This window comes from Macaca mulatta, chromosome 7, assembly GCF_049350105.2.
Source record: "Macaca mulatta isolate MMU2019108-1 chromosome 7, T2T-MMU8v2.0, whole genome shotgun sequence".
Classification (NCBI taxonomy): Eukaryota; Metazoa; Chordata; class Mammalia; order Primates; family Cercopithecidae; genus Macaca; species Macaca mulatta.
Window position 1 is genome coordinate 93,866,088 of NC_133412.1, and position 12,975 is coordinate 93,879,062.

The 12,975-nt window shown below is 52.0% G+C and overlaps 1 protein-coding gene across 50 annotated transcripts; it reads right to left on the reverse strand.

The window, feature by feature from the left end:
- Nucleotides 1–716: 716 nt before the first annotated feature.
- On the reverse strand, nt 717–10,925 carry NDRG2 (NDRG family member 2). 50 transcript variants are annotated; one of them, XM_077940533.1, is made up of 18 exons: nt 10,795–10,874; nt 8,138–8,227; nt 7,901–8,018; nt 7,165–7,244; nt 6,792–6,833; nt 6,320–6,425; nt 5,999–6,119; nt 5,755–5,817; nt 4,727–4,787; nt 4,439–4,525; nt 3,870–3,926; nt 3,586–3,689; nt 3,063–3,107; nt 2,713–2,761; nt 2,404–2,451; nt 2,151–2,186; nt 1,934–1,985; nt 717–1,710 (listed from the first exon to the last, which is right to left on the reverse strand). In XM_077940533.1, exons 4-18 carry the CDS (start codon nt 7,237–7,239, stop codon nt 1,544–1,546), a joined length of 1,113 nt encoding a protein of 370 aa, XP_077796659.1. In that variant the 5' UTR covers nt 7,240–7,244; nt 7,901–8,018; nt 8,138–8,227; nt 10,795–10,874; the 3' UTR covers nt 717–1,543. The 50 variants fall into 50 exon arrangements, with proteins under 50 accessions (XP_077796659.1, XP_077796647.1, XP_077796663.1 ...); XM_077940521.1 differs by having other exon boundaries at nt 2,710–2,761; XM_077940537.1 differs by lacking the exon at nt 7,901–8,018 and having other exon boundaries at nt 10,810–10,874.
- Nucleotides 10,926–12,975: the final 2,050 nt, after the last annotated feature.

The window sequence follows — 12,975 nt, forward strand, 5'->3', positions numbered from 1 at the left end:
CCCCCCAGGGAGGTTCCTACAGGAAGGTGGGTCTCAAGATATCCTTGGGCACTTCTGTCATCAGCCTTCTTCAATTTTTTTTTTTTTTTTTTTTTTTTTTTTTTTTAGATGGAGTCTCACTCTGTCGCCCAGGCTGGAGTGCAGTGGTGTGACTGTGGCTCACTGCAACCTCCACCTCCTGGGATCAAGTGATTCTCCCACCTCAGCCTCCCGAGTAGCTGGGACTATAGGTGTACACCATCAAGCCCAACTAATTTTTGTATTTTTTGTAGAGATGGGTTTCACCATGTGGCCCAGGCTAGTCACAAACTCCTGAGCTCAAGTAGTCTGCCCACCTCAGCCTCCCAAGTGTGTTGGGGTCACAGATGCAAGCCACCGTGCCCAGCCTCTTCAATTCTTTCTTGAAGGTGGTGGTGGTGGTGGCATCTCTGAAATCCTGTGGCCTTTCTCAGTTACCCATAGTTGATAAGGAAGTCTCCTAAAATCTAAATGGTTCCTCTCTCCCAAGCTTAAAAATACTATCAATATCAAGGCAACACCATTGTATTGGAAAAGGGCCAGTTTCTACATGGTCATATGTTGTGAAGTGCCTATGCCACAAAGGCCCTCTCCCAGGGTTTATATCACTTTGAGAAGAGAATAAGAGACTTGGACAGGGAGAAGATAGGAAGAAGAGCATGATGCAGGCATACCTAGACAAATAATAATAATGGTACTCAAATTCATCTACAGTTTATTGTTATAGCAGAAGTTGTGGGAGACAGGAGGGCACCCTCCACACATAATACAGTGTGGTCAGAGCCCCAGGATAGCCCTTTCCATCTCTATGCCAAGCCCCAAGTAGCCCAGCCCAAGCTTAGCTCCCTCCCCAGTCCCACTCTAGATGCACACTGAGAGCTACCAAAGTTAGTGCAGCCAAATGGCCCCAGGCCCCTTCCTGTTTCCCCAGCACCAATCCTTCCCTGACACTTGTTCATTGCCCACCAATTCCCATTCCAACTTCCTTTTTACACCCTGGATGTTTCTATCACATCCTGAGGACCACTAACCCACCAGCAAGTCTCCCCCTGACACACATTCATGTAGGTCCATACCCTTCAGAGTCCTAAAGGGTTAATGAGAAGCCATATCAGCTTTGGTAAATGGAGCCCCAGCCCCAAATCCCTCCCCTTGCAAATATGGGATAAGTAGGGAGAGTCTGATGGAGGCACCATGACAACTACAACAACCTCTTACCCCTCAGCTACAGACACCTAGATCAGGACAGAGGATACATGCCCTCTCCACCTTAACACCAAAATGGGGGAGGAGGAGAATTTAGGGGTCTGGGTCCCTAAGAGATATTAGGACATCTCTTTCAGGAGCTGGGGGGAATCACAGGTTAGAGGTCAAGGTTAGGGTAGCAATCAAAGATCAAGGTCATCTCTCCACATGATCTGCCCTTTTTCCCTTGCTTACTCTGGCCCAATGCCCCTTCAGCACCTCCCAGGTTAGTTCTGGGGGAGGTGAGGGCTGGGTCCCACACTAGGGCAACAAGGGTCATTCAACAGGAGACCTCCATGGTGTGCCCCGGGGGCCCCGAAGAAAGAGTTCCAGACTCGCTGCTCTGAGACAGGGTGCGAGAGCGGGACCGGTTGCCATCAATGGATGCTGCACTGGTTAGAGAGGCCGTACGAGACCGGGACAGGCGAGTCATGCAGGATGAGGCCACTGTGGAGACAGAAGGATGCACAAGCAGTCAGAGAGAAAGTGGGGAAATGGGGCTGGCGACTCAGGGTGTGGTCCTTGGATTATGACTAGTTATAACTAAGCCAGGGGATCAATGAGCTCGATTGGGCAGATAGTGGTAAGTCCAGGCATTAACCTAAAACAGTTCCACCCCGTCAGTGCCCATCTCTCCTATAGTGCAGCAATCTCTTGTCCCCATACTCACTGTAGCCCATGCCTTGCAGGAAGTACTTGAAGGCCTCAGTCAGCTTGCCTGGCTGCGGAAGTAAGAAGAGGCGAGGGAGACAGTGAGATGAGGTTAGAGGCAGAGCTGGAGCCTGAGGCTGTGGCATTGTGGGGATGGGGTGTGTGGCAAAGGCAGAGCCCAATGCCACCAGTATCCTATGTCACTTCCCCATCCCATGGACGGCAGGGCTACTCACCTGAGTCAGCTGGGGCTGACCTCCAGAGTCAGCCATCTGTTCAGGAGAGCGCCACCCAGAAAAAGTGAAACATACATAAATGAGCCATGCGGAGAGGTGGAAAGGGTCTCTCTTCCCTAGCTTCTTCACTCCAGCCCCTTTGTTTTGTTCTTCGTTCACCCCATTTGTTCCCATGCAGGGCCCTGGAGGCTTAGCAGCTGAATTTAGAGAGGATATATGACTCTGGACAGGGGCCCAGGAGCAGGTTACTGACCTTGAGGAACGAGGTCTGGGTGGGGTCCAGTTTTGAGTTACATTCCACCTGGAGTAAGCAGGAGACTGAATGAATGAGTCACGCCCACTGTGGCCCCTCCCCCTATAAGGGACCCAGGGACCCAGACCCCATTCCCTTTTCTATCAGCTCCCTACCCAGTTACTCCTTACCAGGGATCAAATTCCTAGTGCCCCAAAGTTGATCTCCCTGTGCCAAACAGGGCATCCCCTTGGCAAGATACTCTTCTGACCACCACTCTAGGACCCCAGCTCTCCTCCCTCACTCATCCCAAAATCCCCTACTAACCACTGCATCTTCATGAGGTGCTTGGTCTCCTACCACCAGCATCACAGGACACCTAAAGACACAGTGTTGGGGAGAAGGCAGTGAGCCCCTGACACTCCCTCGCTGGCCTCTGCCTAGAAGTGCGGCTGGAAAAATGTCTGGCTCCAAAGAGAAAAGAGCCTTCTGTGTTTCCCTGCTGATGCCACCAAGAGGATTCAAAGGGGGAAGACCCAGAGGGAAGTGATTTACCAAATAGGATGGGGTGGGACATGACAAGGAAGTTCCCTGGCAAAAGATTCTCCTTCTTCTAAGGGATACAAGCTCCTAGGGAAGATCCAGGGAGACAGGCAATGCATTCTTTCTTAAAGTCTTACTTGAGGGTGATATCACCTCCACGCTCAAAGTTCAGGTCTCGGCGGCTGGAAAGGGGTTAAAAGAGTAGGAATTTTAGGTTGGCAGTGCTATCTAACCAAATATAAGCTATCTCCCCCATGATGGAACTATCGCTGTCCCAAAAATCACAGTCAAATATTGGTTATTAAAAGTGGAAACCAAAGGAGAAGGTGGCAGGCAGGCCCCAAGGACAGCTCCTATAATCACTTGTGCCCTAGATCCCTGGTCAGAGGGCAGCAAAAGGGGAGGAAGGGCACAGGATACAAGGTTATCTTACTTCTGGAAGTCCAATAATCCAAAGGAGGTAAACAAGAGAAGGGGGTCAACCCCTTGCAATCCTTCCCACTGGCTCTGTCCTGAAGCTGCCCCCATTGCACACTAAATGCTGCATTCCTGGCACATTGCACACTACCCAGACCTCCCTCCCCTCCTGTGTGCCTCCCCATGACCCCCAATTACTGCTTCTGCATTTCTCTCACATGCATACACACGCAGCCCACCCACTTGTTGTAGCTGTTCCAGTACAATTCAATGTTATCCAGGTTGGGTGCATGTGTAATGATATTTCTGTACTTTTGTATCAACTCAGAATTTCCAGAGAGCTCTTCCTGAAGGAGATAACAAGGAAAAACATTAGGGATGGAAAGAGAAACCAACAATTACTGGAGGAAAAGAGGTAAGCCTTCTTCCTTCCCTAAATTCTGTCCCAGCTAAGGAAGTTAGCCCAAGCATTCAAGTTCCCTGCTGCACCCCTCGACTCTTCCACATCATCTTCTACAACCACTTACCTGGCTAAAAAGATGTCCAAGGATCATCTCCGGAATGGAAGAGGTGAGGCCCGTTAGCTATGAGGAGAGGACAGGTGAGAAAGTTCAGGATATTGGCCAGGCACAGTGGCTCATGCCTGTAATCCCAGCACTTTGGGAGGCCAAGGTGGGTGCATCACGAGGTCAGGAGTTCAAGACCAGCCTGGCCAAGATAGTGAAACCCCGTCTCTACTAATAATACAAATATTAGCTGGGCTTGGTGGTGGGCGCCTGTAATCCCAGCTACTTGGGAGGCTGAGGCAGGAGAATTGCTTGAACTCGGGAGGCGGAGGTTGCAGTGAGCCAAGATCAAGCCACTGTACTCCAGCCTTGGAAACAGAGTGAGACACCATCTCAAAAAAAAAAAAAAGAAAGTTCAGGATATTATAAGAGACTTAGGCAAAGTGACAGCTTCACTTTCCTGCCCCTTTACTCCCTCCTTGAAGTTCGGAGTCCATCCAGACTTCAAGCATTAGACTCTACCAGAGCCTAACTGGATCCATACAAGGGGATCCCCCACCCTAGGTCTCAGCACACAGGCCCCTCCAAACCTTGTGGGCTGCCCAATCCATCCAACCCTTGGCATTGGGATCAATGTTGATGAGAACAAGACCTTCAACTGTGTCCGGGTGGTTAAGCTGAGGGAGAGAAGAAGGAAGGAAATGAGAAACAGGGCATGGTCTTATCCCCTCCCCGCTAAGCCCTACCCACTTTTGGACTCCCATGGAGCCTGACTCCCCGCCTAGTGCCCACTTCCTCCCCCAAACAGCACTAATAAACAGTATTCTCCTAATCAGTCTGGACCCTCCTTTCCCTTATCTGGGCTTTTTATTTCTTACAGCATATCTCGACAGGATGTAGGCTCCAGCTCCAACACCAACTCCAATTACTGTAGAAAAACTGTGAAAGGGAAAGAAATATATGCCTCACGGACTCTGCTGTCCAAAACCTGCCACAGCCCATCTCTTCAAACTCTTCACCCTCCCTCCTGAGTCCATGAGCACAAAGAAGGGCAGACACAGACCTTTCTTTGGAGGATGCGAAAAAGAAGGGCCCAAGGAGCCAAAGGTTGGCACGGGTAGTCAGGGTAGATCCCTGAAGTCTATCCCAGCTTTCTCCTGGAGAACTAGTGTCTTAAAAACAAACACCCATCCACCAGCCAACCAACACACTGTTTTCCTATATAGATAGCTCTTTGTCCATTCTCAATTTTCAAGAGCCAGTTCAACTTGTTCTGCTTTAGTTCCTGGTTCCTCTATAGGAACAGGAAGAATGGAACTTAAAGCAAATGTGAAAACAGACACAACTTTAGTGAACAAAGGGGAGAATGAGGAAAAGAGCAGCAAAGTGCTGAACCAGAGGTGCTGAGCCCTGGTGTCTAGGAGAAGCTTAGCTAAGAACAGCACCCAGGGGTCAGCACCTCCTTCTGAATACCAAAGACACGCAGTCTGGCGTTCTCTTCCTTCCCCCACTCTCTCTCACCCACAGAGCTCCCCACCCACCAGGTGTGGGCATGAAGGAGAGGGGAGTGGGAGAGAAAGAGACAAGTCTATCTGGTTCCTCAGGGATTATGTCACCCCCTTTTATTCCTCCCTTTCTGATCAGAGAAGGCCCTCCTTAGCCTGAGGCAGGGCCAAGCATAGACCCTTTTCCTTCCCTCCATCCATTAGGGCTACTCTGCTGATTCTGGCCAATTTTCCAAACCCACCACCTTTTCTCAATAATCAAGGTAGGAGCATGAAGGAAGAAGATATATTGAGTTCAGAAGCTGAAACTGGCTCAGGAACCATGGTGAACCTGGAAGTTCTAAGGGTCTCCTTGTGCTGGAAAGAGAACTCTGGTTTGGAGGGGTTCCCAGGACTCTCACTTTAGGTACTGTAGGACGCAAGGGATCATGTCTGCAAGCTGGTCCAGAGATGGGTACTGATATCTGGAAAAGAGAAGCACGTTAAGGAAGATACCAACCTGCCCTCGCACCCCCACCTCAGGATATCCTACTCATTCTCTCCCAGAATCACCACTGCCCTCCCTTTCCTCCTTCCCAGTCGAACCTTTCCCACACCTGTCCTGTTCCTCACAGTCTGGTGAAGCGGTAACGACCTAACTCTTACCCCAAAGGGAACACAGGGGCTCCCTCTTCCATTCCAGGGGCATCCACATGAACCCGCACGAAGTTCTGAATGATTTCCTGCATGTCCCCGAATTGAAACAGTGGCTGGAAGCAAGATTTATCTAAAGAGAACCCACATCACCTCAACAATAGAATCAGACAGGGAAACATGTGCCCCAGTCAGAACTCACCCTTCTTTTCATGCCACAGACTAGGAGAGAACTTCTCCTTCCCACGCTGACCCCTCCCCTCCCTCTGGGTTTCTACCCTTCCTCCACAGCCTCTTTCCAGACAGGAGTGGGAGACGAATGAAGGTCCTTACAGTTGAGTCCCACATCGTGGTAGGTAAGGATCGCTGGGCGTTTGGGTTTGGGGGTGCCATAGACAGTGAAAGTGACAGAGCCATACGGTGTCTCCACAGAGTGAATCTGCAGGAAAACAGGGCACCAGGAGCTAGGCTCAGAGAAGACGAGGCCAGAAAAGGAGCAACACCAAGGTCAGGGAGCTGGGAGTGGGCGGGCAAGGGGGAAAAGGGAACAAAGAATTAAAAACAGGATCAGCAAGAACTGAGGAAAACACAACACTGGAAGATGAGTCAAGATTAGAATAAGAAAGAATAATGAAGATTAGAGAGAGAAGAGTAGGGGGAAGGAAGGAGAGGTGAGAGATAGGGAAGGGAAAGGACAGAATAGAAGGAAAGAAAACGAAGAGAGAAGGGCCAAGCAGAGGCCATCTTTCTACTGAGGAAGAGGAGAGCCCTTCCTCCCACCTTGGGACTGCCCCCACACTGTTACCTGTCCCTGGTCCAGGAGGATTTGGGCAGCTAACTCAGCCTCCTGGAGAGACACACACAGACACACACAGAAACACACAACCATGTGGTGTCCCAGATGGAGAGACAGACAGACAAAGAGAGACAAGTAAAGTCCAACAGAGACCAAAGACAGAAAGAGATTGACAAAGAGAGACATGGAAAGGATGAAGATTAGTGTAGTGACAAGACAACGGCCTGACTCCCAATTGTAGTGTATGGGGAGAGAGACTAGGGTGGAAGTGGAGAAAGTAGTGGTGTGGGTTAGAATAAGATCAGGCTTGGGAAGTTAGAAGGCAAGGGGGATGCTTAGAGGTCTCAAATTTGGGCATGGGAGTCAAACGGTCTCTAATAACCTTGGCCGCCTCAGGCGTCTGTCCTGGCAGCAGTGGCTTCTCCTCTGTGATCTGCACCTCCTGCAGCTCCGCCATGATGCCTGGTAGGATGAGGAAACGAGACTGGGAAGTTGTCTCCACATCCCCACATCTCCTCAAACACCAGGCTTCCTCTCTCAGCACAGGAAGATGCAGGGAACAGAGGGAGCCAGGGGTTGAAGACTACTCCAGAACACGAAGAGGGCCTTTCCTGCCCCCAGCTCCATTTCCAGGCTGATTGGTGGAAACTTTGGAAGAGGAATCAGGACACCGCTTCTCTTGATACTCACCATCCCCACCGCCACCCTCAACACCCACTCCTCCAGACCCCCTCCCTCCTCTGCCCTGGACCAAGATACCAGGGTGGGGCAGAAGCGTAGCTCAGATTTCCCAGGCTATCTTTAGGGTCTACTCTACACTCTCAGGTAGGGAGCGAAACTCGTAGCTCAGTGACTGAATATTCTAAAGGACAGGGTACCAAAAGACAGGATTTTGAGAGCTCACAATTGACCATGACCTTCAAGTAAAGCCCCAAGGTCGGCAGCTCAAAGGGGGCTAAAAATGACCAAAGTAACATGACCAAAGGGTGAGGTGGGGAAAACAACATAAAAGGGACATCTGTCCAACCAACCCAATGCCTCCCTTCCTCCCAAGACTCTTCCTCCCAACTCTGAATAAACTCCGTAAGTTCAACATTAGTGGGTGAGGAGCAGAGCACCTGGACAGACTTGCACAGGAAGGAGCCTGCAGCCTGCGAAGTGGGGTCACTTACTGGGCTCCTATTGGCTGGATGCAGTGGGATTAGGGGTCAGGGTTCTCACTCCTGACTCTGGGGTCTGAGAAAACACAGCCACGAGGTGAATGACATGGGAGACAGACCCGGGGTCTTTTAGTTACAGAAAGCCTCAGCCAAGACCCAGACTCCCAGGGTCATCAACCTCCGCGGGTCACTAACCCTCCCCAGTGTCTACTCCTGAGTCCAGAGAACACGTCCTCTCTAGGCTCCAGCCGGAATCAATACAGGCTACAGGGGCATCAGTTCAGGCTGCGCGGAGGAGAGAAGGAAGTGCTGATGTGGAGGAAGCCTCCGGATTCGAATCCCGGCTCTGCCACTCCCAGTGTGACCTTGCCCCAGTTCGTTACTACATTTGGCCTCAATTTTCTATCGGCAGGGGGACTAAACGCGGGGGACTAGGGGATCCCCAAAATTTTTGACAGCTCTCCAGTAAGAGGAGGGTAGCAGAGCATGGCTGTTTCCCTCCACAATATAAAAACAAACACAAAGCTTGGTGCCGTCGCTTCTCTCCTCTACCCAGTCTCCGCGTAGGTCCCACGAGTGGAGAAAGGGAGAGGAGGGCGGTCCCACAATCTCCTCCCGGTCTCCCCCGACGGCCCGCGAAGGCAAGCGCCATCGGGAAGGGATGGGTAGGACAGAGGGGACTGGCCGGGCCCAGCATCCGGAACCCGTCCCTACGAGTCCCTACGCAGCCCGTCCGCGTGGAGACGGACACCCTCGCGTGGCTGGTGCCAAGCGCCCCGGACCTTGCACACAACCTCGCGCGCACCCCAAACACGCCCTGCCGCTCTCGGAGCCTCAGCCTTTGTGCGCAGCAGCCGAGCGCCCCCTCAGTGCCGGCCCTTTCCCCAGAGCCGCCAGCTCCAGGGGACGGGGATCAATCACACCGCCCACCTACCCGGCTGGCGCCTTCCAGGCCCTGCGGCCCCTCGCCTGCCCCTCCCCCTACCTGCTGCAGCCGCTGCCGCTTCCACCTTCACTTGCCTTTGACTCGGGCCCGCCCCGGCTCGGGCTCCCCGCAGACCCGCCCCCGGCCCGCCCCAGCCCGCCCACGGGCGCTTGGCTCCCCGCAGACCCGCCCCAGACCCCCAGTAAACACGCCCCACCTTTCACCCCGCCCAGACTGCCGCTCAGGGAGGGGTTGTGCTGGGACCGGGGGACTGGGGGCGGGCGGCTAGACGCTTCCAGGCTCCTCTCGAGCTCACCATAACATTCACCCCACCCCCCGCATTGGGGCGGTGTGGGGAGTGCGGGGATCCCTCAGCACTGCGAGGGATCCCTCGGCTGCCCTCAGCACCGCCCCTATCCATGACCTGGATCTGCAATTCGCACTCTGGCTCCTTCCTTCGCCCCCAGACTCAGTGGTGGGAACCGGTAGTGGGGAGACGAACCCGGGATACTGACACCCCACGAGTTCGAATCCCCCCGCCCGAACCCAGAGAACTAGATTAAGAAAGGAGGAGGTGGGCGGGACCGCCGCTGAGGAGGCGGGGGTCTCGCCCGGTGGCAACGGCAGGTGTGCCGGCGCCGAAAGGGGGTACGGGGGAACGTCGAGGGCACAGCAGTTCCGACTCCCTAGTGCCCAGAGTCCTGGTACCTCTCCTCTCTTTGCTGCGTCCAGACGCCTGCTCTCCGGCTGCTCCGGGAGAAGTTGGACAACAAGGCGGGGAGGGGGGGCGGGGAATGCGGGGGGCCGCTATAAATAGAGGGCGATCGCGGGCGACGCGGGGGGGTGGAGAGGATGGCCAACAGGGACTCTGGGGTCAATGCCTCAAGGGGCGACGGGGGAGGGGCCGGGGACCCCCAGAGGCTCTGACTCCTGGGTAAACAGGCGCAGGGGCGGAGTTAACCCTGCGGGGGTGGAGTAGGGGCTTGGGTAGGACGCAGTGTCCCGGGCTGGGACCCAAGAGACCCTGTGGCTTCGCCGCTAACCCCTCCCAGTCCGGCCCAGAAAAGGAGACCAGCTCAGGCCCGCTGAATCGCAATGCCCAGGCGATGGTCTCAGGGACTGCCGCGTCCCTCTCGGTGCCCGAGTGGGTTTGCCACTGTAGACTTCACACACACACACACACACACCCCAGATGAGCCCTCTTTGTGCCCCTCAGAGGAAGGCTCCCTGGAATGAGGTAGTTGATTAGATAATGTGGCTTAAGGAAATTCGAAGTTGTTTAGGCAAAAGGAAACCTGACTGAATTTCTCCCCTCCTGCCCCCTTTGTAGCTCCCCCAATCCCAGGATCATATCCACCCCAACCCCCTTCAGACTGGTTCCTGAGTTGCCATTTCGGGGGCCGGGCGTCAGGCCAGTCAGGAACAATGGCCAATGGAACTTGAGCTGCCAACTGCAACACCAGCACTGACTGCCCCCCCAAGACCCCCAAGTTCCCCTGCCCCCTTCTGCCTGGGAACCACCCTCCCACCGCCACCCTCACCACCCGCAATACCCCTCCCATCCAAGGAACATCAATGCCCCTTTCATCCCCACTTGGCAGGGTCTACTGGAAAGAAGGAGAGGCCAAGAGGGAGGAGGTGACCCAGAGTAGGAGAACTGGTCGGGCTAAAACCCAGCCTTCCACAACCCCAAATCTAAGGCCCCCACTACATTCCCCAATTTGGAGCACCCAACTTTTCTTCTGTTCCTTTCTCCCACTCCCTTTATAACTTTTTCCCCAGAAACTGGCACATGAGCTGGGCGCCCTGGCTCCTCTCCTAGGCCCCTCTTCCCTCTGGATGCCAGTTTAACACTCTCCTGGGTGAGGAAAAGCCCTGCTGGAATAAGGATCACAGCCAAAGGTGCGGAAGACAGGAGGGATCTCACCAGCCCCAGAGGAACCTGGGGAGAAGGAGAGCCTGGAGTGAGAACTTTGTCTGCAGGCTTTTCTTTGTCGAAAGTAGTCTTACTTGGAGTGGGGGAGGGAAGGACCTGAAGGTTCCAGCATCTAAATTCGTCTCTGGGTCAGGATGACTCAGGGGGAACCTGATAAGAGGCCGACGCAGGGGCGCAGGGCAGGCAGGAGGTGGGAAATTTCCACTGAGATCCATTGGCTTCCTAGACGTAGGGGTCCCACCCAGTCTGCTGCAGGCAGAGGTAAGGCTGGTTCTACCCTAAGATAGGGTTCTTCCATGTCAGGGCAGCTCCCAGCCCGACCAGGGTGTAAGTGTTGCAAGGACAATCTCTCTCTCAACTCTTTCCCTTTGGCCAGAGCAGCTTCAAACTATACCTTCAACTAAGCAACAGTTTTAAGTATCTGTTATGTGCAAGCCACTGTGTAGATGAAATTCAAAGTGTGAGTCTGTTCACACCCTCTCTAGACGTTTGTGATGAGAAATGACATTTTGACATTTGTCGAGAGAAGGTACAAACACAGGACAAGTTAAGAAAAATTATGTATATATAAGATCAATCATCTGGACAATAAGTCCTGTAGCAGTAGTTTCCCACCCTTCTTGAGTGGGTGATCAGAGATTTCCAACCCCACGTAATAGTTTTTGTATCCTCTGATGGAGAAAATACAAACTATGAATTCATCAATACTTTGAAGTAAGTTTCTGTCACAACGTCTGTAAATGTAGTAATACCTACACATGCAAGGCGTATTATTTACTCAGTTTACACTCACTCTTTATACATACAGATTCTAGGGCCCTTTGCAAGATTTCAGAAATCCTCACGCCAGAAGGCTGTGGCCCACAGTCTAGAAACCATTTTCTTACTATAATTCAGAGAAGGAAAAGGGCTTTGTTCCTAGGGTGAACCACCAAGATGAGAAATGCAATCATGGAATACTTGAGTGGGCGTGAGGGGCATTCTATCCAGGCAGAGAGAGAGCATGAAGGACAGTCTGGAGGCAGAAACACTCGGGTTACTTTGGAGAACTGAATAGTAGCTTCCCATATATTATCCCCTAATACCATAAGGTTAGTGTTATTGTCCTCACTGTACAGATGAGAAAATTGAAACTCAGAAATGTTTAGTGACTTGCCCAAGTCCACTCAGCTAGTAAATGACATATCTAGGATTCATTTTCCCACCCAGATCCATTCCACTCCAGGGACTATGCTCCTTGCACTACCAAGTAGCCTGTCAAGTGTATAGCAGTTAGGCCATATGACCCCAGCTGAAGAATAATCTGGTTCTTAGGGTTTTTGTTTGGGGATTTTTTTTTTTCCTTTGAGATGGGGTCTCACACTGTCAGCCAGGTGGGAGTGCACTGACACAATCCTAGTTCACTGCAGCCCCAAACTCCCGGGCTCAAGCAATCTTCCCACTTCAGCCTCCTGAGTAGCTGTAGCTGGGACTACAGGTGCATGCCACTGCTCGCAATTACTTTTTTTATTATTATTTATTTATTTAGAGACAAGGTCTCACTTTGTTGGCCTCCCAAAGTGCTGGAATTATAGGCGTGAGCCACTATGCGCCGCCCAAGAATGATGTTGATGAGAGGTGGGTGATGTTTGGTAGGGTAGATTGGGGCCTAGTTAGTTGTACAGGTCCTTGAATGCTAAGCAAGAAGATTTAGCCATGAGAAGCTGTAGTATATCTTGAGCCATAGAATGTTCCTGAGTAGGAGTAATAAAAAATACTGCTTTGTGAAAACTAATCTGATGGGGAGGCGGTTATACAGATGGATTATGGGTGCATGGGAGTGAAGAATTAGATTTAGGAAAGAGATCATTTAGAAGCCAGAGTAGTCATCCAATTATGAGATGATAAGAACTTGAATAAGGGTAGAAGTAATAGGAATGGAAAGAAAGGAGTAGATTTGTAAGACAAAGAAAAAAAATAGAAATTGGTGGCATTATTAGATGGGAAAAGGAGGAAAGTCACCAGTCTCATTGCTCTGTTTTAGGATCCATGAGGTTCATCTATCTGTAGGGCCTCTGGCCAGAGAAAAGGCCGAAGAGAGAAAACCCTGAGGAACATCTTTGACCTGCATAGAAACTTATCTAAAGATTTTCAGAGTCTGAGCCTCACCCTCAGTCCATCCCAGTTTTATCC

Coding starts and splice junctions, on each gene's coding strand:
- NDRG2 (XM_077940515.1), bottom strand. CDS start 7,239: ATGGCGGAGCTGCAGGAGGTGCAGATCACAGAGGAGAAGCCACTGCTG. Junction 6,834..7,164: donor AGACGCCTGAGGCGGCCAAG/GTTATTAGAGAC, acceptor GTGTCTCTCCAG/GAGGCTGAGTTAGCTGCCCA. Junction 4,526..4,726: donor ACATCCTGTCGAGATATGCT/GTAAGAAATAAA, acceptor TCTCTCCCTCAG/CTTAACCACCCGGACACAGT.